This window comes from Phragmites australis, chromosome 5 (assembly GCF_958298935.1).
Source record: "Phragmites australis chromosome 5, lpPhrAust1.1, whole genome shotgun sequence".
Taxonomy (NCBI): Eukaryota; Viridiplantae; Streptophyta; class Magnoliopsida; order Poales; family Poaceae; genus Phragmites; species Phragmites australis.
This window is the reverse complement of record NC_084925.1, coordinates 44,884,830-44,908,736: the sequence shown is the minus strand read 5'-3', so window position 1 is coordinate 44,908,736 and position 23,907 is coordinate 44,884,830. Positions and strand designations below refer to the sequence as shown.

At 40.9% G+C, this 23,907-nt stretch overlaps 1 protein-coding gene across 2 annotated transcripts; it reads left to right on the top strand.

Annotated features, from left to right (window-relative positions):
* The first annotated feature begins 20,053 nt into the window (after positions 1 to 20,053).
* On the top strand, positions 20,054 to 21,639 carry LOC133919958 (uncharacterized). 2 transcript variants are annotated; one of them, XM_062364545.1, is made up of 2 exons: positions 20,054 to 20,235; positions 20,818 to 21,639. In XM_062364545.1, exons 1-2 carry the CDS (start codon positions 20,126 to 20,128, stop codon positions 21,416 to 21,418), a joined length of 711 nt encoding a protein of 236 aa, XP_062220529.1. In that variant the 5' UTR covers positions 20,054 to 20,125; the 3' UTR covers positions 21,419 to 21,639. The 2 variants fall into 2 exon arrangements, 1 of the variants encoding a protein (XP_062220529.1); XR_009909979.1 differs by having other exon boundaries at positions 20,101 to 20,235; positions 20,746 to 20,878.
* The last annotated feature ends 2,268 nt before the right edge of the window (positions 21,640 to 23,907 follow it).

Genomic DNA, 23,907 nt, shown 5'->3' with positions numbered 1-23,907 from the left:
CATCTTTGTAAGGCTATTTTGATTTAAAAAGTCAAACTTAGTAAGTTTTGATTAACAATTAGTCAAATTACGTATTTATTATACAAAAGTTATATAATAATCAGATTTGTATTTCAAAGTATTTTTAATATAATATTTTAGCAATAGATCTAGCAATATATTGTAACAGAAATAATTAAGATCAAAGTTTACTTTTAAAGATTTTTTAAAAACAAGATACATCTTATATTTGTGGACATATGGAGTACTAGATTATAGAGGAGTTGGCATAATTTACTGGATACTGCCGCTGTACTCCCTATATACAGTGGTCATAGAACATTCCAATACCGTACATACAGCTGCAACAGTAAGAGCATCTTTAAAAAAACTATCTATATAGCTCTTTATAGTTAAATTTAGAGATTTAAGAGGAAAAACTAGCTTCAACAGAATATGTATCTCTATCTCTAAACTTATGGGCCCCTATCCACCTCCTCTCCCTCGCTACATTTGAGGGGTGGGCGTCAGCTCCCTATCCCGCCCTCGGGCCCACCATCCTTGCGAGGTCTAGGCACTCCACTGCACCTCCTTCTATATCACCATCAGCGCCCCCCTCCAGAGACAGCGACGAAGGCCGAAAGGACAACACGGCGAGGCCAGCGGTGTGGCACTTGACGGCGCGCCACACGACTGTGAAGGTGGAGAGTGCGGTGCAGTAGATCTGGAGGGATCGATGACATCTTGTTGTCATCCCGTGCAGCTGCGGACGTTGATGGCAACGGAGAGGTGGAGCACTGCGGTGCGCAGAATGACATGCGCATTGGGGAGGGAGCCACCGCCGCGGATGTGTTGCAGGTGGGGTGCGGGGAACAACTGAGGAGGCGTTGTCGCTACAGGGAATGACGGAGGCGACAACACACGGGTGGTAGCGAAGGGGAGTGAGAGCTGCCGACTAATCTCATCTTATCCTTCCTCTCACTCTCCGTGTGGTCACCAAGGTCTCTTCCAGACTTGAGAGGACCTGACGCCGCCGTCCTAATGCTACACGCGCTGCTGTTCCAGGTACCCTCGACGGCCTCCCTGCCCCTCCCACTCTCTCTCCATTTGTGGTCAAGCAAAGGAGCAGCATAGGGTGGAGCTTGCTGGAGTGCTGGTGATACAATCTGGGACTAAATCGGGAGCACGTGAGACTTGCTAATGGGCCTACGAGCGGGGTGACGTCTCAGCGCCGGTGGCGAGCTTCCTCGCGTGCACCTAGAAACGGCCGGGAGGATGGTGCTTTGGCTGACGGAGGAAAATGGCAGCGTTCCGGCCATGATAGTAGGTGGTGAGGTAGAGTTAGCGGGACTCGCAAGGTGAAGCAACGCCATGTGATTTTTGGCTTCAAGCCAGTGCGGAGAGCCCGCTCCGGCCGCTCTGTGGGACGCAGAGTAGAAGAGCAGAGCCACTTGTTCCTCCTGCTCGTCGTCGCTATGTTCGCCGAGCACACCTACATACTAGTCGTTGTCGCCGCGCTAGAGTGTGTGTCCATCGGCTTCGCCGTCGTGCAGGACTACCTGTGGGTTGCCTCCACCACCGTCACACTCACCTATACTACCGCCGGTGAAGTGTAAAGGAAAAATGACATGTGGGATCTATCCGTCGGTAACCAAGTAGAGGACATATAGGGAATAAGAGATTGAAAGTCTGTTGGAGAGGAAGAAAATTTAAAAAGAAAATATTATTAGAAATGATCCTTATATAAGAATTTAGAGATGAGGTTTACGGAGTCTCTTGAAGGTATTCTAACAGCAATACAGCATGTATCTTAATTAATACATCGATCCGGATCGGGGTACGTACGTACGCACGCAGGAGAGAAAAGTTGGTCAAAAAAGGGCAGGTTTCGTGTAGGCGACGCGCCTCTGGAGACCACTGGCAACGACCGAACAGATGGCATTGGCAAACAGACACTCCGCAGCGCACGCGGGTCGCCGGCCGGGCAGCACTGCCGCCCGCCGCTTTATCCACCAACCAAAAGATGCATGACGCGCGAGCTGATGAAAAGGAAAAGTTACCGCAGGCGCAGGCGAGCGAGAGGAGAGCACGCCGTAACTAATTGTCGTCCCTTCTAACCCTACATTGCTACTGGGGTAGCTTGTTGTTGTACGTACACACATCGATCCGATTCCGATTGGCTGCAGGCGTGCACTGACTGAGTGTGACACTATTGAAGAAATGATTGGTATGACGGTTCAGAAAAAAATTAGGTTTGTATAGATGGGTTTTGAATTATCTGTATAAAAGATTTATACAAACGGTTCGGGATTAAAGCTGTCTGTACTATAATAATAGTATAGACGGTTCACAAGCAGAGCTATATGTGAACTTAATATTATACATACGACTCTTATTTCGAGCCGTCTGTACTATGAGAATACTACAAACAATTGTAGAGTTAGAACTGTCTATACATTTATTTATATATTACTGAATTTATATATTATTGAATGTATTTACAACATATTATATATAGATCATACACACAGTATACCAAACATCTTGATTCAATGTCGCAAAGTCATGCATGTATCACGTGAAGTCGTTATGAAATTCACTAAGTCATATATAGAAGTAAAATGCCAATATTATTGATTTCGATTACTAAGTCATAAATAAAGGCTCACAGCATTTGCAGTCTTTACAGCCTCATATGGAGGCTTCACAGCGCATTTGATCTCCAGACTTTTCCTTTTCATTCATACCAAAGCAAAGCATTCTTCATTCTTAAGTCAATCTTGTACCTGACAATATATAAACCAACAAATTAGTTTTAACATACTGAATTAAAAGGAATTAATGAGCTCATCTACTTCACTTTTCTATATCATTAGCTACAAATGTATAATAAATCAATAGACTGCAAGATGCAAGCATTTTCAATATATTAAACTGACTAGCTTTTGTTGAGATTACAAACCTTGGCTCCTAAAGTTATCGTGATCATAAAATTCGCCACTCTCCTTTATGATCTCCGTATTTATGAAATAGATGAGCTATTTTTGAATATATATGAGACTGCCCTTCTCGAGAATATTTGTAGGAAATTTATATATCTATAGAAAAAAATTAAAATAGTTAGGCACAATAATGAAAATACAATGATGAAAAATACATTTCAATACACAATAATTACACTAACAAGTGGATATATTAGTGTACTAGAGCCAATGATTTACATCATATACTGGGCAACATAGTACCCACAGAGGTTGGTGCCCTGCGGCTGCTTGTGATACTGCATAAATTTGTGCACGGTAAATTTAGTTCTATAGAATGCATATTATAATGGTAAATTGATGTGCGACAAAGGAATTATTATCGAGAACTTATATTGGTGGGTCGCCAAGGGTTTTTCTCTCTGTACAAGCCCGCCCATCGAAACATATATCGTTAACGCCCTTGTCAGCAAGTCTGTCAGATCTGAATACCTTTCTGTATCGTAGTTCATAGGGTCGAAGTATATGCAGTGTTGATTATGTGTATATATACAAACTAGCATCCAATGACCTCGGTAGTTGTACGATAGAAGAATAAGGTCCTTCATTCCACAGAGAGAGAGAGCATGGCCTCCGTGACGTATTTCTCGACCTCCTTCGAAGACCAAGTGATCGTTGGCCCACATTCGACTTGTGGGTCGAGGAATCCAATTATCATATTCTCTCTCTTTGCTTCTTGAATCATTTGTCTACACATAAGAGTAATGTAAATGAATGAACATATCAATAAGTTAGGCTATTTATTAAACATAGACCACAATTAATAACACTTACATTGCCCAGCATCTCATTAGACCGACGTCCAGCATATCACGATGGTAGAGGAGGAATAAATCGTCAAAGGTCATGAGGAAGGTTTCAGCTCATTGCAGAAAATGTTGTCGCCGGTATTTGGCACTGAAATAAGGATAAAGATGTTTCTTCTCATGGAACCTCTTCATATATAGGTCATGCAGAATCATACTTGCCTAACCCAATTGCTCTAACGCTTTTTTTCTCCGTAACGGCTGGCCTGCCATATAGGTGTTTCACAGAGGTTCTTCTACCTCATTGCTTTTGTCCAACTGTTTGTCGACTTTGTGCTTTTCGGGAGGTGCCATTCTGGCAAACTGTTGGCTAGATTTACTGGACAATTTTTGTTGCTCATGTGGTGCAGAAGAAGATTTGACCTTTGATGGAGCATGATAAAAAGAGAAGTAACTGTCGTTGCATACTGGAGATGGCGATCGTTGATGCTGTGGAGGGACAACCAATGTTATGAACTTCTTCGGCTACTAGATTAAGGAGTGGACGACCTCCCCAAGTGTCTTGATATTGTCCTATAGGGGAATAGGAAGTGGGAGAAACATGCAATTCCCATATACCATGTCCACTGACACCCTAGCGTAACTAGGTTGTAGCGGAACTCCGCGAATCGTTTGTTCTCCACTACATGGGAACGCCAAACCCGTGCCAACCTCAATGATGTTATCAGAGCCAACGGTGGTGGGCAGTAAGAGCTTGTAATTGGTGGTCGCCTCTATGTCATCGACGGGGTACTTTTCGCTAAGGACCTCTTTTGGAATATTGTCGAAGAGACGATCACCTTCAAATCCATCGATAGAGAAGTCATGTTGATCGAGCATGTTATTTGGAGCGCTAAGTTGTGCAGATGCGCGGCTACTCCAGTGCCGAGTTGGTGGAAATTCAAGTGCCATGGCTACATCCTGCTGCCTGATAGTCCGTACTTGCTCTTTGACCCGTTGTTCCATCCTTTCTTCCATCATTTCTTCAAGTATATCCATCTTTTTTTTCATCCTTGCTTCGACCTCAGCGACAATCTTCATTCTCATCTGTTCAGCTCAGCTGCTTCGCGCTCAGCTTTATTTCTCCTTCAACTCCTATATGAATCAGCGTTGTTAGGGAATCTCAACTTCCATGGAATGGTAACACATATGCCATGCGTGCGACCCAGGTGCTCTTTATTTTCTAGAGCCGAGGTTAGTATGTCTTTTTCCCAAGATGGCTAGAATGATCCTAGAGTGGATTCTTCTAAAAGTTACAGGATCCATTGAGCCATTTGCTCGTTTTCTAGCTTTCTAAAGGTGACGAAACCATCGGACGAGCATACGGCCCTTTTCGGAACCCGTTCTGGTCCCGTCTCTCTGGGATCTGGAAAAATGGCGTGGAGTGGTTCTCCCGAGCTGCCTGCTCATCCTCCTTGTGCCAATCCAACTCTTTGTGTCCGAACCCATCAGTGCCGAGCCTATGGGGGTGCGTGTTACGTGCCTGGCGCGCCTTGTTAGCCTGACTTTGCTGCTAGAATTCCTCAGAGTGGCACTTCACCACAAATTCTATCCATTGATCTGCCAAGTACCCATAAGCAATATTATTGGAGATAAGATCATGTTTCACATATGTATTATATAGCTCGCTCTTAAGGTCTTCCACGCCTTGCCCATCTTTCCACGGCCTCCAAGGAGCATCCTTCAAGGATGTTAAATTGCCCTTTAATTGTTTCCCACAAGAAGTTTTTGTCGCTCTGTAGCACAACCTTCCAGTTTGGGTAGGTTATTCTGACCCTTGTCCTTCCAAGTGAGGCGCATGCTCTACGCAATGCCATCTGAGCTTGCTGAGGCTTTGTTGGCACACCTTCCTCATTGACGTGAGTTATGGTGTAGTGACCCGTGGACATTTGGTTTTTGCCTCGGCCATCTTGCTTTCGCTTTTACGCCTAAGTTTGTTCTGTTTGCTCCTGAGAAGTGACCTCCTCATCTTGTTGAGTAGTGACCTCTTCTTGTTGAGGAGAAGAGGTATGAGGTAGTTCAAGTTTATCTCCAAACGCCATCTTCAAAATAGTAAAAGACATGCGTATTAGGAACTTGTTATAATAGTTCAAGTTTGTTATTGCTATTGTTTGAAGAATTGCTATTTAGAGAGGTTGCGTTAGTAAAATAATAATAATAAAGGAATACATTTTCAAAAGTATAATGAAAATATTTGTATACTCAGGATACACAATTATCTGTGCATCCTTGAGAGCCCATACAATTTTGCTATTGGAGGCCATATAGTTTTTATTCTAAAAATAAAACTCAAATTTGATATTCAACAGGATTCCACTGTCCATTGGAAAAGCGCCTACCATTTTGGGGCACAAGATCAATTGGACATGTGTTCTAAATGAATACATTTTCAAAAGTAGAAAGACAAATTGTGATATAATTCTTGTAAATATCCATCCAAACCACTTTTGCAAAAGGCTCTCTGGAAAGAAATTAAACACAAAAAAAATGAGTGGTTGTAGAAATATCTCACTTGGTCATATAGTCAAGCCTCCATAAAGGAAATCATCAGATATCTTTTTCAAGACACCTCACAGCTAAACCTTGTTGCAAGTCAAAAAAAATATCGGAGAAGAGAGTAGAACCCTCAACAAAGGAAGAACACTAAGGAAAGTGGAGGACAAGCAATTGGCCAAGGAATGACATAGCGCCAGTCAAGAGAAGAGTAAAGAAGCAGCCATATCTCCCCAAGTCAACAATCGATCCACCTTTCACACAAGCCCATCCATCTACCTCAAAAGTATTGTATATAATGCGATAATAAGAGCATGTAGACCAATATTCTATACATAGAAGTACAAGAGCAGAACAACATATATTGACTAAACATGATATTGCAAGAATGTGCCAACAATCCATAAGGAAAGGCACCATCCATCATGTACAAATGAAGTACTGAACAACATATAGATGTAAAAAGTATTGCTCTCAGATAAAGAATAACAATTGGCCCCAAGACAACATGAGTCTTGCTCCCTAATTGTCCTATTGACAACATCATAAATTAGGCATTGTTCCTAAGCTTTCAGCTAGTAAAGGGACCTGAACATAGTTCTCTAGCATCAAAAACTCCTCTTGGACAGTACTATAGTGCCAAGACAAAATGCACTAACTCGGCATAGAAGTAGCAAACCACTACTGAGATAGAGATAAACAGATTGTGAAAGATAGTAACAGCAATTTGAACTAGCAATTTATCTAGTACCAAGTATGTAAAGCACATACTGAACTCACTACAACACTGATCCAATGATCAACTTAACTGGCAACACAATGGAGAATCAATCCATCATGTGTTTATCAATGAACAGGAACAGAAATGAGACACACACCAATTAGTCTCCAAGTGCTATTAAATCCAACCAACAACTAGAGAATTCACAAACCTAAACTAGTGTACTCAGAGAACATGCCCAATTTCAGCAATTTGACTCATCATCGAGCAAGTATAAACATGTACCATTTATCATCGAGTATCATAACACATGTAACCATACTGCTAAGATCAGAGATGGGGGGGGGGACTCACAAAGTAACTGGAAGAGACATATTCAAGATGTCACAACGAAATATACATAAACTAAGAACTAACTGGAGTGCTGCAATATAAAGATAATGAGATAAAATCCCTGCTAACTGGAGTGCAGGCAAAAGAGAAATTGATCACTCCATTACTGCACGTTGAATATTCTAAAGATAGTCAAAATTGAGATACTGGCTACTTAGCATGATCATGGCTATCCATACGGGTAGTGGCAAATCTTAAGACAAAATTGTTGGATTATAAATTCTAATGTAGAGATCTCTCCAACAGCAACGGATCTAAGGATAGGGAAGGAGGGAGGGAGAGCAAGGAGGGAGGCATGCATACTTGTTGCCGAGGATGGTGTGGCCGAAGGGGCGGTGTGGATCCATCGTTGGGGAGGGAGGTCACCGGGGTCGTCGGGGAGGGAGGTCGTCGGAGAGGAGCGTGGTCACCGAGGTTGCCGGTGGATTGCATGAGAACTTGGTGGCGGCTAGGGTTTAGCAAAGCACTTGGTGGCAGTGCGGGTTGGACGAAACGACATTTATACCCGCCTAATTACAGACAGGTCATAGTAAAACACCATCTGTAATAATAGTAGTACAAACGGGTCTTCAGGATCGTCTATACTTATTTAATAGTACAGATGATCTCGTATTTAGAACCGTCTGCAATATCACTAGTACAGACAGTTTGTTACTATGACCCGTCTGTAATAAATAGTACAGGCGATGTCATTTTACGAACCGTCTGAACTAGTAAATTTTCCAAACAATTGATTTTAATTTGCAAAGTTCATATCTAATTCATACAAACTCCAAATAAGATGAAACTTTTATGTAAATTTTTGGTTTAATGTGTAGTATCACATGGTGTAGGTCTCATTTATGTAATTAATGTAACCTTGAACATTATATGTATTTATTAAACTGAACTAAAACTAGCAAATTTATAACTAATTCATACAAACTCCAAATTAATGAGATAAAAAATTTTGTATGAATTATTTTAACATATTGAATTGCAATATATAGGTACATAACAATCAAGTAACATCATACAGCTTTAATAATCAACTCTTCTTGATGATCGACACACAAATAGCAAGTGGCCCTAGTCGGAAGTTATTTTTTGTTAAGGCCGATGCCATCTCCAAGAGGGTACTTATCAAATTGATTGTACTCTTCTTTGTCCTCGACATTCTCAACTCCGATAATCCATTTTTCCTGAAGAACTACGTGAAGCTTTGAATTTGTCGGGTCTTGCACATAAAAGACATGAACAACTTGCTTAGCGAGTAAAATCGTTCATCTTTATATGCGGCACGTTTGAGGTCAACAGTAGTCATTTTGTACTTGCCTACCTTAACACTTGAGAGTGAGACCCAACGGCACGAAATAGAGGATCTTGAAATGTACATAGTCGAGTTCCTATATCTCTTCTATGTACCCATAGTACGGACATACCCCATATTTATCCCGGAAGACATCTATGCGCACACCGTTGTTCTGTACCATGCTCTTATTATCCCGTGATCTGGTATAAAAGGTGTACCCATTTATATCGTATGCTTCAAATTTCATGACCGTGTGACTTGGTCATCTTGCCAACCAGCCAATATTATCATCTGTTGAACTATTATTACTGAATCATACTTTCAACTAGTTGTTGAAGCTGCAGTTGTGCTGTTTTGTGATCCAAGCCTTCGTACGGCCTGTATTCTCTCTAGGTAGCACGTCCTTATGCATCTCGATATGCGGGGATACTTTAGTCATGTGTTGCAAGACTGTGTAATGGGTTTTAGATAACATGACAAAGTCAGCAATGACCGATTTTCTATCTATGGTCCCCTTTCCATCCAGTCTACCCTCATGGCGAGACATGGACACAACTATTGGTTTAAGATGCTGCATGTAATCGATGCAGAACTCGACTACCTCTTCGATTGTCTAACCATGGACTATGGTGCCCTTCGGATGAGATCGATTCCATACATACTTCTTGAGAATTCCCATGTACATTTCAAATGGGTACATCTGACGTAAGAATACTGGGTGCATATCTTTATCTCTCTCACGAGATGAACGATAACATGTACTATGATATCGAAAAACGATGAAGGAAAGTACATCTCAAGATGACATAGTGTCTTCACCGCATCAGCCTATAAAACATTAAGTACTTCAAGATCGATAACCTTATGAGAAATTATGTTGAAGAAGTAACACAGCTTGGTGGTTGTGTGTCGGAGATAGGTCGGCTGGATATTTTGGATTGCAACATGAAGCATCTGTGTCATCATCATATGACAATCATGGGACTTCATGCCAACTAATTTCAAATTTTGCATCGAAACAAGTTTTGAGATGTTGGCGGAGTAACCGGACAGAACTTTCACACCATGCAAGCACTGACACAGTTCGGCTCTCTCAGCCTTTTTCAGATTATAGCAGGCAGGAGGAAGCCTCATTTTTCCTTTTTCAGAGGGCTCAGGTGCCAACTCAGGCCTAATCTTCATATCAACTAAGTCAAGCATTGCATTGAGACCATCCTTCATCTTGCCTAGAATATTAAGTAAAAGACCAATCAAGCTTTCGCACACGTTCTTCTCTACATGTATGACATTAATACAGTGGTGAACTTCAAGGTGCTGCCAATACCATAGCTCCTACAATATCAATCTCTTCTTTCACATGCCACCGGTATCCTTAGATTTTTACTCCCCTTTCCAAACACAAAATCAAGATCTTTAATCATATTGTGCACCTTTTGACCACTGTAGTGCTTTGGACATAAATCTCTCTCCCTCATTCCGTTGAATTGTTCCTTCATATTACGGTACGGGTGATACCTGTTAAGGAACCTATGGTGGCGCATGAACACCGTTTTGCGCAAGTGGGGCAATCACATACTCACGGTACTATATAAGCAATGACGGCACGCCTTGTCTACATGTTTACTCTGGCCTGAAAGGTTACATAGTGTAGGCAAATCATTGATCATGCAGAACAACAAGGCACATAGCGTGAAATTCTCTCTTTTGTACGTATCTCATACTTGCGCCTCTCCGTTCCATAATGTTTATAGATCTTCCACCAATGGTCTTAGGTATACATCAATATCACTCCTAGGTTGTTTCGGGCCTTGGATAAGCAGAGACATCATCAAGTACTTTTGCTTCATACATAGCCAAGGAGGTAGGTTGTAAATACTGAGAACAACTGGCCAAGTATTGTGCCTGCTACTCATGTTCCAAAATAATTCATCACGTCCATACTCAAAGCAAACCTTATATTCCTCGGTTCTGCACCAAAGTCATCAAAGATTGTATCGATGTTTCTCCACTAGAGAGAATTGGCAGTGTGTCTTAGCTTTTCATCTTACTTGCGGCCATCCGAGTGCCAGCACAACAATTTGGCCTCTTATCGATTCGCAAACAAACATTTAAGATGTGGAATTATAGGAAGATACCACACCACCTTAGCATGATTCTTTTCTTCATCTCGCCATCGTCTGATTGACTCTTACGCTTGTATAGAGATGCTTTGCACACTGGACATGAATGCAAGTTTGATAGATATTTATGGTAGAGGATACAGTCGTTTAGACATGCATGTATCCTTTCTACATCCATCCCCAATGGGCAAAGAACCTGCTTTGCTTCGTATGTGCTTTTAGGCAGCTTGTTTCCATCTGGAAGCATGTCCGATAAGAGTTCTAATAGCGTCGTGAAACTCTTGTCTGACCAACCATCGCTTGCTTTCAATTTAAGCAGTTCAAGCACGGATGATAATTTTGTGCATTCCGGTTTGCATCCAGGGAACAATGGTTTCTCCGAGTCCTCAATCAAGCACATGAATTTGTTAAAGTCTCTCTAAGTACTCAAGTTCACGTCTGCATCGCACAGCAGCTGATCCAATCTATCATCGTCATCTACACCACCACAATCATCATCATATGCACAAAATTCCTCGTCATCTTCTCTTCATACGTTGACTTTGTGTTTTTCGATGATATCAATGTCTTCATGTAACATATTCTGCTCTTCATCATGTTTGGTCCAACACGTGTAGTTCGATTTGAAGCCCCTAATAATCAAGTGCGCTTAAATTTATAGGGTTACGTTCTGTCTAAGAAAGGATCTTTCGTTCCTACAATCACAATAAAGACAATATATAAATTCAACACCCTTCTCCAAACGATCCTCCTCGGTAGTTGCCAGAAAAGCCATCACACCATCAGGATACCTTTGATTCGTATGAGAATCGTACATCCAGCCATGATCCATCTAAAATGTATGAAGTAAATTAATGTCAAATTAACCTAATAAAAAAGAGCAACCAATTTTTTCATGAAAAAAATGGAGCTACCATGCATGCATGCATGCACCATACAAATGACAATTCATTCAAAAACAATTAATGATTACCATTATATTATATACATGTATACTAAAAAATAAGAGCTAACATTAATTCAAAATTTATCGTTAAATACTATATAGTTATTGATAATTTTATATTTACATACCAAAAATCCAAAAAATCTAGAACACTAGTTTAAAGCTAGCTATTTATAATAACACATAATTAAATCTTAATCTATATTTTGAGTATCATATATACCTAGAACAATTAATATATTCTAGATCATCATTAAAAAAATCTAAATCTAGATTTAGATATAGTTGTTCTCTCTAGACAAAATTAGAACACAAATCTACGTCATCTAATGAATAGAATAATACTGTGTTATCATGAAAAAATCTAGATCTAGATCTAGATCTAGCTAACTCTCCAAACCAAATCTAGACTATTTAAACAAAATTAGAACATAATGCTTACCTTGAAGTAACAAATGCTAATAAATATTCAAGTTTTCACCGAGATCTAACAATTTTTTAGTCAAAATCGTCAATCTCTTTCTCCAAAAGTTGCGCACAGTAAACTCAAAGCTGCATTGTGCTCTGCTTCAGACAAGCACGATCTGGAAGTAGAGGATGATGTATTATTTTATCATTACAGACAGCTTTATATTTGGAGACGTATGTACTAAAGTATCCCACCTCCCCCGATCTTCTTCTTAGACGACTCATAATTCTCAACACCTGTATTAATGTTATGGATGATTTTTTTTGGAGACGTCTGTGATATTTGTTTTATCATGAATAACTCTAAATACGACCTGTCTATATTAATGTTACAAATAGCTTCAAATGAAAATCGTCTCTACTAAAAATGTCCTACTACTTCTGGACATGTCTCGTCATCTTTACAGAATGTTACTTTTTAAGTCGTCTGTGATAATCTTTATATGAATAATTTCATAAAACCGTCTGTATAGAGATGTCCTACTAAATTATTTTTAAAATAGTGTGAGTGACCTCCAAAGATTCATCACCCCACCATCTCCGGCCGGCTCCATCACTGTAAGTTTGAGTATTATTTTAACCATGCGATCTAGCGTCTTTTCATGGAAGATTTACGTTATCTTTACATATTTGATCTGAGCTTTAGATGCAACTTAAGGGATACTGCAGCTACCGGCATATCGGACGTCAATCAGATTTACATGCATATTAATTATGTGTAGTAAATCTTCCTAGTATTTTTTTCAATTAACTCGTGAAACCCAGACAGCCGCATTATCATCACACGAAACCTAGACAACAACTCCCAATGCAAATTTCTTAGAATAATATCTATCTCTTTCCACCCCACATAAACATTAGTGTAGAAATTATATCCTCAATGTAAAGTTTCTTTCACATCTTAAGATATGTGTCAACATCTAATTTTCTATTGATACTCATTTATTTGTTCGTTTCATGCAACATATTGAAGATGGATATTGAGTACCACAATACATTTCTTAGCTTGTTTCTTGTGTTAGATATTGTGTCTAGCTTGTTTCTTTAGGAATAAACTAGCTAGCTCCATCTCTATCTTCTTTAATTTGTTGCCACTTATTAAAAATCTTACGGAGTATGTGAGACATGATCATTTAATGTCTAAGAAATAAGTTAAGATAGAATATTGGAAGTGATCTAACTGATCTGATGAGCTAGTATCATTTTCTTCATGCAGTTTGTACATGAAGTTGTATTCCCGAGGAAAGAATCATGTATTGTAAGTTCTGTTATTTTTTAAGAGTTATCTACTGAGAGGAGGCTCCAAACTACTGCTTGGTAGGTAGTAAATTGAGGTTGTACCCAATCACCAACGTTATCCCTGGGCTAGAAATTCACAAAATACTATTGCACTATCCCATCATGCAGATAGCATGCAGTACGTACATCGTGGGTTGAAATGGAAGGGAATAGATGGGGGTGATGGTTTGTCGCTATGCTAAATTCCCCTCTGCTGGTAAAGAGAGCAGTTGGTAATTATCAGTTAGCAGCGGTAAATGACGGAGACAAAATGGCTGCATGTTTAGGGATAAGGGCCAAAGGACAAAGGCACACTATAAGTTTCGTTATAACCACTCTGCTGCCACGGCCTCCAAAAGGTCTTGCATTAATAAACAAAAGCTCTCAGCTAGCCCCTGTGACCACAGTGTACACAGCACACATCTACTGGAGGCCTGCAAATTTGTAGATGAAAAATGCAGCATATATATTGACTCCTACAATCTACTGCTACATGTTAGTATAATCCTGTTTGGAATTAGAGAATAAGCTGGACTTAATACAGCAGTAAATTTTAGATCAGAGTACGTAGTATCTTTGTCAAATATTGCAGTTACATACTTTGTAATCAAGATGATTAAATGGTAGTAATGCCTGACAAGATCTCAGTAATTCGTGAGTACACCACATGCTTATCCCTTGGCAGCAGATGCAGCGAACAACTGGGAGAAGAGGCAGACGACAAAGGCCGCAGATAGATGGTGGCAACAAAGTGGATCGATAGCTAGATGCCAAGGACAAAACTACTGCATGCTTAGGGATAAGGGCCAGAGGACAAATTAGCTGCACGTTAAGCACGTAACTACCTGCCTTTGCGCACAGCAGTGGGGGCTGCAGATAAAGTGGTAAATTATCCCGCAGCTTTAGCTACAACTCGTTGGAATCGACGGAGGAGAAAGAAGCTGCTGTGTCTACTGAATCCGCTCCATTCTTTCGCTTCGTTTCAGTGGTGGTGGTGGTGGTAGCATGAAAGTCCGCGCCACTGAACTGACGCGACGGCAGCAGCTTTCTGAATTTACCACTCCACGGTCCTCCCCACTTTCAGTGCCTGCCTGCCAACTGCCACGACATCGGTAAGCTAAACAACTCCCCTGCAAAAGCCCCATCCCGCCCATAAACGGCAGCAGCAGCAGTGTGCCTACGGCCGTACGGCGACAGCGGCGAGAAGCGGCTGATGCATGTACAGCAGCCACCGCTCTAGTAGTGGTTAGTGTTTTTGCAGGCATGGGGCCGGCAGCTTCGATCTGCACTGGTCACACTCACCCAGTTTCTTCGAGATGTGCAGATGCGACGCCCTTGTACGAAAAATAAAAATAAAAGGGAATTTGAGCTGTGATAAACTGAGATGCAGCACTGACTGGTGAGTGGGGTGACTTTGAGTGCTTATTAAGGCTAGGTGGGCCTTCTGTGTGATTTCGTGCTTGGTATTTTGGGCAGTCCGGCCCAAGTTAACACGTTCACAGGATAATTTTTCTGGGCTGGCAGGTCGGCCCAACCATGAGCCGAGAGAAGGTCCAATATTAGAAAGGCCCGAGGGGAGCAGGTTTCAAAAAAAAAAAAAAAGGGAAGGAGAGTGGGAAAATATCCAATCCCAACCAAATCCTTACGAAGATGTCGACATGCGGCCAACGGAGATCGAGGCGGTTAGAAACAGAGTCGATGAGCCGTGGCCGTGAGTGTCTGCTGGAGCTGGAGGGAGCTACTCACACGGCACTTGGGCTTGACTCGTCAAGGTTTGGGCCACGACAGCAGCATCGCCTTTCGTCGTGGCGGCAGACTATGATCAAGTTAGCAGAAAGCAACAACTGTTCGGTGTTCAAGACGATGGGGAGGACGGAGATCACCACCACATGCACAAGTTCCTGAGATATATTTCATAACTATTTACTGATGCAAAATAATCCAACGCTAGTAGCAGGCTGTAGCACATAATAAACATCAAGAATGATATACACTCACAGTCGAATTAGTGGAGAACATGAGTTGACGCAGTGACGAGTTGTAACCATGCAAATCGAAGACGAAGCGGTGTAGATCAAAGGGTTGTAAAAGATGCAATGGGTGTTTATTTGATTTTAAGGTTTATGTATGATCCTTAAGTGTACACATTATTTAATAATCTGATAAATAATATGTTATAGGCATCTTGCTCGACCCCATCTTGATTTAAACTAAGCACTATGGCTTTTCTGGATATATCACATTTGGAGCATCTATCTTGTATGTTTAGTATTGAATCTGGTCTCGTTGTGTGTTCAAATATTTTATTTTAAATTTGAAAAATGATAAATTTCACAAATCCACACTACCTTTGGTGAGCTACAACTTCTTGCTTAAATTTTTAGAAAACCACACTTCCAATTTTTTTTGCATCATGTCTAATGATATATGTTGTTTCTGTTTATAATGTGGTACATCTAGATAAGGGCTGATCGCCATCTATTCTTCGGGCTTCTCCTATCGAGAAGAGGCTCTAATTTGTGGGTAAAACCTTTATTACATTTATTCTTGATTGATCCTAAACAATACTATGACTACCTTTATATAATATATAGGTGTCTCCCTAACTAAATTAGGAAGCTATGAAACAAAATAGGACACGGGATAGCAATCTAAACAGACTAGGACTAGGACACTAGCTGTAGGTCCAGCCGAATATGGTTTCCATAACATATTGCTTATATGGATAGCCTTGTGAGACTAACAAGTGGGTCTGGTTCATCAATACGACGTCAATACTTAAAATGTGTAGTTTTGTGAAATTTTAGGCATAGGTGTTGTTCTCTAAAATTGGTTCTTCAAAGTGTGGTTTTGTGAGAGTTTTACCAAATGTATTGTTGTTTTGTGAAATTAATTTTGTTTTATGTAGATACATCTGTGTTCTAATGTTTTTAAAGTGCTTCTAGCTGTCCATCAAATCTCTTGCTGAGAGAAATGGTATTAGAGTTGGTAATATCATCTTTAATTGTCAAAGAGAGACTGTTTCAACTATAAGTTAGGTAGAAATAATTGGTCCTTATAAACGAGATTGGTGGTGATTTATTTTTCATGAATATATTTGATTTTATTTCAGTCTAAAGATATACGGCTAGATGTTTGTAAAAAACTGTAGGAATAAGATTGACGACTAGAGGGGGGTGAATAGACGCCTCAATAAATTTCTTGTAAAATCAATGGCATTGTCCTATTTGGATCACCCAACGCACCTCAAAACTCAAATGGAAGCACAAATAGAGAGAAATTTTAACAAGAGAAAATAGATGCAACACGACTCCACGGGTGGTATATAAATCATAGGCTCCATTTAAGATAAGTCATGTGTCTTAGCACTCGAAAAATCACAACTTACAAAGAAACAAGAAAAGATGAACACCGAGCAACGAAACTCTCTAAGTTGATTATCTAGAGGCAAAGTAATTCAAGACCCCATCACATAAGCGTGTGTATACTAATTGTATGTTTTTAGCAACAAGAAGAATGACCTCCCAAGGTGCTAAAATTTTAGCAAAAAACCAAAACGAAAATCAAAATCAGAAACCGAAAAACTTGCAAACTTGCAAGAGAACCAATAGAGAGAAACTAGAATGAGGAGAATTCAAGTATATACAAAAATATAAACTTCATTACTCAAAGAGGTCAGCCCTATTTTAGACGAATTACAAAGATTTATCTCTCAAAACTCTCACCTATTATATAGGCTAAGCACCCATCCCTTTCTTGTCTAAAACTATAGCTCTAAGCTCTCAAATGGGTGGTACAAGAAGGCTCAAGTGGCTAGTTTAAACTCTCTCATAGTCCTATCCCTCTATTTACAGACCTAAGAAATTTGATCCCTAAGTTTCCTAACTTTTTCCTAAAATACCTCTCTTGTAGTGCACTCCTACCTACCATCAAGAGTATTTTGGTCCATTTTCTTCTCCATTCATCGAACGACCATGGCGCCTTCATGACTTAGCTTCGTCTCGATGTAAGCTTTGCGATGGTACCATGTACTACTCCAGTCCTCCCACGGTTTTAAGGCCAAATCGCGAAACCGCCTACACGCTTCTCAAAGCGTGACTCGCCGCCTTCCTTACTAAGCAAGCGTTTCAATATCGACGCGTGTACTCCGTCATGCGATCCTAACCACCGGTAAGTCTCTCCCGTTCCTGATCCCTCGGACCGCCTTTTCGCTTACATTGGCATTCCCTTCGTTTGACTTTGTCAACACGCTGTCTCCATCCACCTTCCATGCTTTGCTTGACCTTCACGTGTTCAACTAGAATCACCCTTGACTCCGTCCGGCCTCCTTGATCGTTCGGCACCAAGAACTCCGCTTGGTGACTCCGTTTCTTTTTATAATAAGTTTCACAAATTAAGGCTACCTTTGATAAACTACACTTCTTTTTACATAAATTTTAGATGACAACACTTTCAATTGTTTGCATCATATCTAATGGGTTGGGCCAACTCATCGTCTCACAAGCCTGTGATGTTTCCATTTGCTTATATGTATAGGCTTGTGAAACTTATAAATAGGCCTAACCCGTCGATATTACCATAATACTTAAAAAGTTATAGGTTTGTGGTGATTTATATTCAATGACTTGGTTTGTGTTTGTTAAAAGAGGCAAGCCAAACTTCTAGAGTCATCTCCACCATTCAAGAACTGGATATTTTTTTTCATGAAAACTATTATATTTTTTTGTCATCACAATGTGATAGTTATCCATTAGCTAGATATTTTTATGAAGATAATCGGTATTAGGGTCACCCCGATTCCCAACAGTTTTCTTTTCAGTTTGGATATATATTGCTTGATGTCTATGAAACAATTTTGAGAAGGATAACAATAATTCTATAGTGGATGTTAAGGTATGGTTCTATTGGAGTTTTTTAGGAACAAATGCTATTAGAGTTGCATTGTGGTTTTGTATTAACAAATTCATTTATTTTTTGGCAAAATATCATCTCATATTGGTACATTAAGATATCTACTAGCCATTTCCTTGATTCTCATGATGACTTCAACTACACTTGGCACCTTACATAGCTGGTAATTATAGGAAACAATATCCATTTTCTTGATTCGTCTAACGTCTTCAACTACAATCGGAACCTTTTATAACTGGTAGCTCTAGGACAACGGATGTTGTTAACACAAGTTCACCCTTGGTGATGAGTTTTCACTGAAACATTTATTGAATGATCTGTTTAAAGATGTTGTTTTCTACTGACTTTTTATGACCAGCGTAACAATTTTCCCCTTGTTTCTACTATGTACCCATGTAAGAGAGGTTGCACCGAATGCTTTTCTTTGCAAAGGACAGCCACTTATGTTTCCAATATATTATCATAATTGTACTGTCACAATCAACCACAGTGAGGAATGTGATATTGAGCTTTAATATCAATTCCACAAGCTTGTAACCATCTCAAACAACCGCAAATATTAGAATAATGTGTATATTATTATGCTATCTTTTTTAAGCATTCATGTATGTCACCATCATTTCTGTTAACAAATTTGATTTGCCATTACAACTCCATGTATATAACTTGCGCAAACAAATTACAAGAACCGTCACTTTGGCAGTAGAGTTATAGGTTGTTCGAAGGTCTTTAACGAAGGTAACAAATATTTGCCTTCGAACTGTTATTGCTCATCCGGATCCCCAGAATTGGGTCACAAAATTTTCCTACTAAAGATTTTTGTTTCTCAAAAGATATTTTCTCGTTTCGTAATAATTTGCAGGGTTGTCAACGCGCTCTCTGTACAAGGTTGTATAGAACTTCTTCGTAGTTTCAGCATGACACAACTGGACTCAAGACGTTGTATGTTGGTCAAGTGGTAGTCTAAACTCGACTCTAGTTCAGTTTTCCATATTGCTACTTCTACATGTGTAGCTAGTGCACGAGCAATTCGTAAGAAACTATTGTTCAGTTCACCTTGCGTGGCGTGGAACCTGAAACTTAACACCTCATCTTTGCAAGTTATATCACATAATAAGCACAATGCATCGATCTCTGATACAAAGATTAAATTTCAGTGAACCGATCGTCCAACGCATTTTGGGTACGATATGAAGTAAGGAACCGATCGTCCAACGCATTGTGAAACTTCAAGTAGTTGATATCAGGATTAGATTAACTAGTTCTTGTAGGTGTGAGCCCTATGTAGCTCTTCCCATGCATGATCTGGACGTGTCATGTTGTTGGCAATACCAGCATGTCTCTTCCTATTGTCTTAAAAAAAAAAGGCACACGGTATATTCGTTCTTAGGAGGACAACAAGTTTTGCAACTTACCTAAAAACATAAATTAAAAAAAATTAAACAAAATATTTGTCGTTTGATTGAAAACTTATTAATTGTAAAGAATAAAAACTAAAAAGAAACAAAGAAAGATAGTGAAAAACAAAAAACGAAAAAACTGCTTGATGGGCTGACCGGTGCGCGTGGGCCGTGCGCTCTCGTGCCGACGGCATGGGAAACATGGGAGCAAGAAACCTTACCCGTTCTTCTCTCTCAAAAAAAGAAAGAAACCTTACCCGTTCACTAATCCCGTGGCCAGACCACATCCTTCGACAGTTATGGTGGCGGCGGCGGCGGCCTCTCCGGCGAGGGCTTCTTGGCGACCTGCAGTCCCCACGACCGCTGCATGCGCAGCAGGAAGGTGCTTCCACGTTGGAGTAAAGCGCTTGTGAGACCCATTCTCCGAACTTCTTTTAGGCAACTAGGCCTAATCTGCAGTGTTGTTTGTCACTAATTGAGCAAAACAGGGTCCTGGTAGCTTCAGCATACCTTTATTGGCCATTAGTGGGTAAATTTGGGATCTTGGAATTAATAAATCTTGATTTGGGCTTGTTGGATGTACCCTGTACACGCTTATGCTTATGTTTAAGCGCTTGGGTCTTTTTTTGCCCCCTCACATCATTATGTGGAAATGCACCACTAGACACATATGTTTTTTTACCTGAATTCTAATGGTACTGTTTGCAATTTTTCAATGAAATATGGGATGTCCGTTCTACCTTGGTAGATTTGGTGGCCTGAGAAGAGGTTGTACTATCTGAATGGAAGTAAAATTGTTCATATTTCTCTTCTTATGTACCATCTTCATCTCTGCTTAGTCCTCAATCATGCACTAGTTCATTCTAAACATATATGCAGTTACATCACCATTTTGTAAAATCATGTTATTTTCACATAGATTCTTCTCCCCTTTAGAAATGTGCAATGGCATGGTTAATGTGCTGAGCCTGAGCATGCTGTAACATGGAAGTTCCCCGGCCAACAGCGCAGGGCTTCAAACGACAAGCACCCGCCTGCACAGACCCGCCACCGCTCACGTCAAGAGCGGGGAGGCCGCCGAAGGACGTACTCCAAGCACGGAGAGCGGCAACGAAGAATCCCTGCGACGCGATCTAGAGACGGCGATCCAGGAGGAAGACTACGCCCGCGCCGCGCAGCTGCGGGACGAGCTCCGCGTGCTCCAGGAGGACGGCAGGTCCGCCGTCCTCGCGGCGAACGCGCGGTTCTACACCGCCTTCAAGAACGGCGACCTCGTCGCGATGCACCAGGCCTGGGCTAAGGGCGACCACGTCTACGTCGTGCACCCGTCGGCGGGGAGGATCTCCGGGTACGACATGGTCATGCGGAGCTGGGAGATGGTCTGCGACGCCGACTACGAGTTCCCGCTCCAGATCGATCTCCAGGACGTGGAGGTCTATGTGAGAGGCGATGTGGGCTACGTCACCTGCCTGGAGCTGGTCAGGACCAAGGGGAGCAGCAGCTGGGGGAAGCAGGTGGCCACCAATGTGTTTGAGAAGGTTGATGGCAAGTGGGTCATGTGCATCCACCATGCGTCGCACTTCGATCAGTGAAATTGATTTTCGCCGGTGGTCAAGCGCCCCCGCTCGGGAGCGATTGGGTTCAGATCGAAATCCTCTGATTTTATCAAGGTAGTAAGAGCACCGTAAAATGTGAGATGGCGAATAGTATCACGGCTTCAAATATTATAGTAAAAACACTACAGCAATGGTACTGTAGCAATTCCACTAATTTATTGTCTTGATTTTACTATCTATGATGCACTGTAGTATGTTATCCAATCCATCCATCTACGATCCAACGGTGTATAACGATTTGAAGTCACTAGTCGGTGAAGTTAGAGAATCATAATCGAGTTCCTCACATGTAATTGCACAGGTGATATCGTCGTCACTGATCACGTTACGGTATAGTTACATCAGAGGATATTTTTTTGCTCGGGAGGTTTTGCAGAACAGACGTCAGCATATGAATTCACATTTGAGAACAGTGATTATATAATATTGAGAGCGGCGATTAACTGATTAGTCTTTTTCTAGTTCTTTGTGTTCTTTTGTACCATCGCCTGTTATTGGTTCAGCACTTGTGCTCCGCTTGAGAGAAAAAGAAAAAAGAAAAAAAAAGAAATACTTACATTGGTTTGCCAGTAGCCCGGTATATAGTGGCGGAGCTTGAGCGAAATCTTAGGCTCAGAGACACAACTTCATAACAACCACTTGAGACACATGGATGGATAGGAGGGACTAATGATAGTGCATAGTTCAAATTAGCTACTGATATTAGGTAATCACTAAAAAAATTGGAATCCAGAGGGGGCCACGACCCACCTTAACCATCACCAAGCTCCGTCCCTGCCGGTATAACTAGTAAGTACCAGCTGACAAATCAACTGATACCATGTTGGCGTAGTCCAGATACTTGTTGGTGTTACATGCTGCATGCTTAAAGTTGATGTGGTCAGAGTGAAACGTCTTGTGTTCGGAACAGGCTCGTTCGTGGTTCTCCCATGAAACCGCTGTAGCAGTTCATTTGAAACACTGGTGGTGATCCATAGCATCAAGGTTCAAAGCAGGGCTGCACATCATGCATGCTGATGCGAAGTGTCATGCAGAATGAACATTGCGGTGATACACAGCAAACTGAAAATTAATTAAAGAAAAGTTCTGCAAAGATGACATTCAGGGCTCATCCCATCCTCCTTAATCCGCATTTGCAAGATTAGCAGACAGCAAAAAAACAGCAGCGAGTATAAAGATTCTCGTCTAAACAAAATAACACAGCACAGGTTTGCGATAACACAAGTACTACTTAAACTATCATACTGATATGCAATTTTAGTAACACAGCAAAGGCACGCAGATAACGATACTACAGCAAAACCAGAAGCTTCAGAACCAAAAGGCCAAATACATTATCAACAAGAAATACATACTGCCAACTATTTTAAGAACATTCATGCCACAGCTTTAGCAGAAATTAGGAACGGCTGAATGACAGGTCTATTTCCATAATGCACGCTACTGATCTGACAGATACTTTGGCGGGTATTGATCAAATGTAACCAAGTCAGAACTTCTGAATGTTTGGAGACAAAAATAGTAACCAAGCCAAAACAAAAGGAAAAATAGTAACTTCTGAATGTTTTTGTGGTATGTAACGTTTAGCATTCAGAAGCACGTTTACGTTGTCAAATAACAAACAATCCTTCAACGAACTGAGATAGCCAGCAGTTGGTGGCTTGGTACTGCAACTGCAGCAAATCTCCTACATTGGATCGTGATGCGGAATTTGAGTCTTCAAGATGATACCAAAAAACTAAAAGAAAAAAACTACCCAAAGTTTTTTAAAAGATGTACATACTATCACCCCACATTAAAAATGGGCTGGAGCAGGCCTAGTTTCCATGGCTTTTACGAGCAGGGATACTGAAGGCAGGCCCGTGTTTGTTCTTTTGTTTGCTTTTGTTGGGTCTCGACCGAGCCATGTGTTGGTTCGCCTAGTTAGAGCATATCCAATAAGAGAGCTTACTATTATTTATAGATCCATATCATACTATCTAAAGATAATAAAAAATCAACTGCTATTATAATAGTAAACTGTTTCTACGATGGTCTTCCTCTCCACATGACCCACTATTTTCTTCTCCTCTCTATTTTTTAATAATAAAATCTATTTCTATGGTCTTTATTAAAGACAGAATCAGACAAGACTAGAGGCTCGAGTCCCTAACTATCTCGATCCATTTGCCACCAGGCTGTGAGCCCGTTCGCCCCCTTTTCCTCTCTGTCCCTCTCTACATTCAATCTTTTCCTCTTATATGTTTCTAGAGGTCATTAAAGCCCTAAAGTTCTAGAATAATTGTTTCTACAGAGCTTCAATTCTAGAAGAGGAAGAAAATGACATTTCGTCGGTGGACTGGTCGCCGGGTCCACTCAGGGAGGCGGACTTGGCGTTCTCCGCCCGCCCGTCCAACGGTCCAGGCCATCAAGGCAAGCCAAACATGACGGTTCGTATGGTCCGCCCCACCCTCGTCATCAATTCA

Bases quoted from the DNA above. Each gene is read 5' to 3' on its own strand.
- LOC133919958 (XM_062364545.1), top strand. From the start codon at position 20,126: ATGGTGGCGGCGGCGGCGGCCTCTCCGGCGAGGGCTTCTTGGCGACCT. The intron at 20,236-20,817 runs GTGAGACCCATT...GTAACATGGAAG, and splicing joins CACGTTGGAGTAAAGCGCTT to TTCCCCGGCCAACAGCGCAG.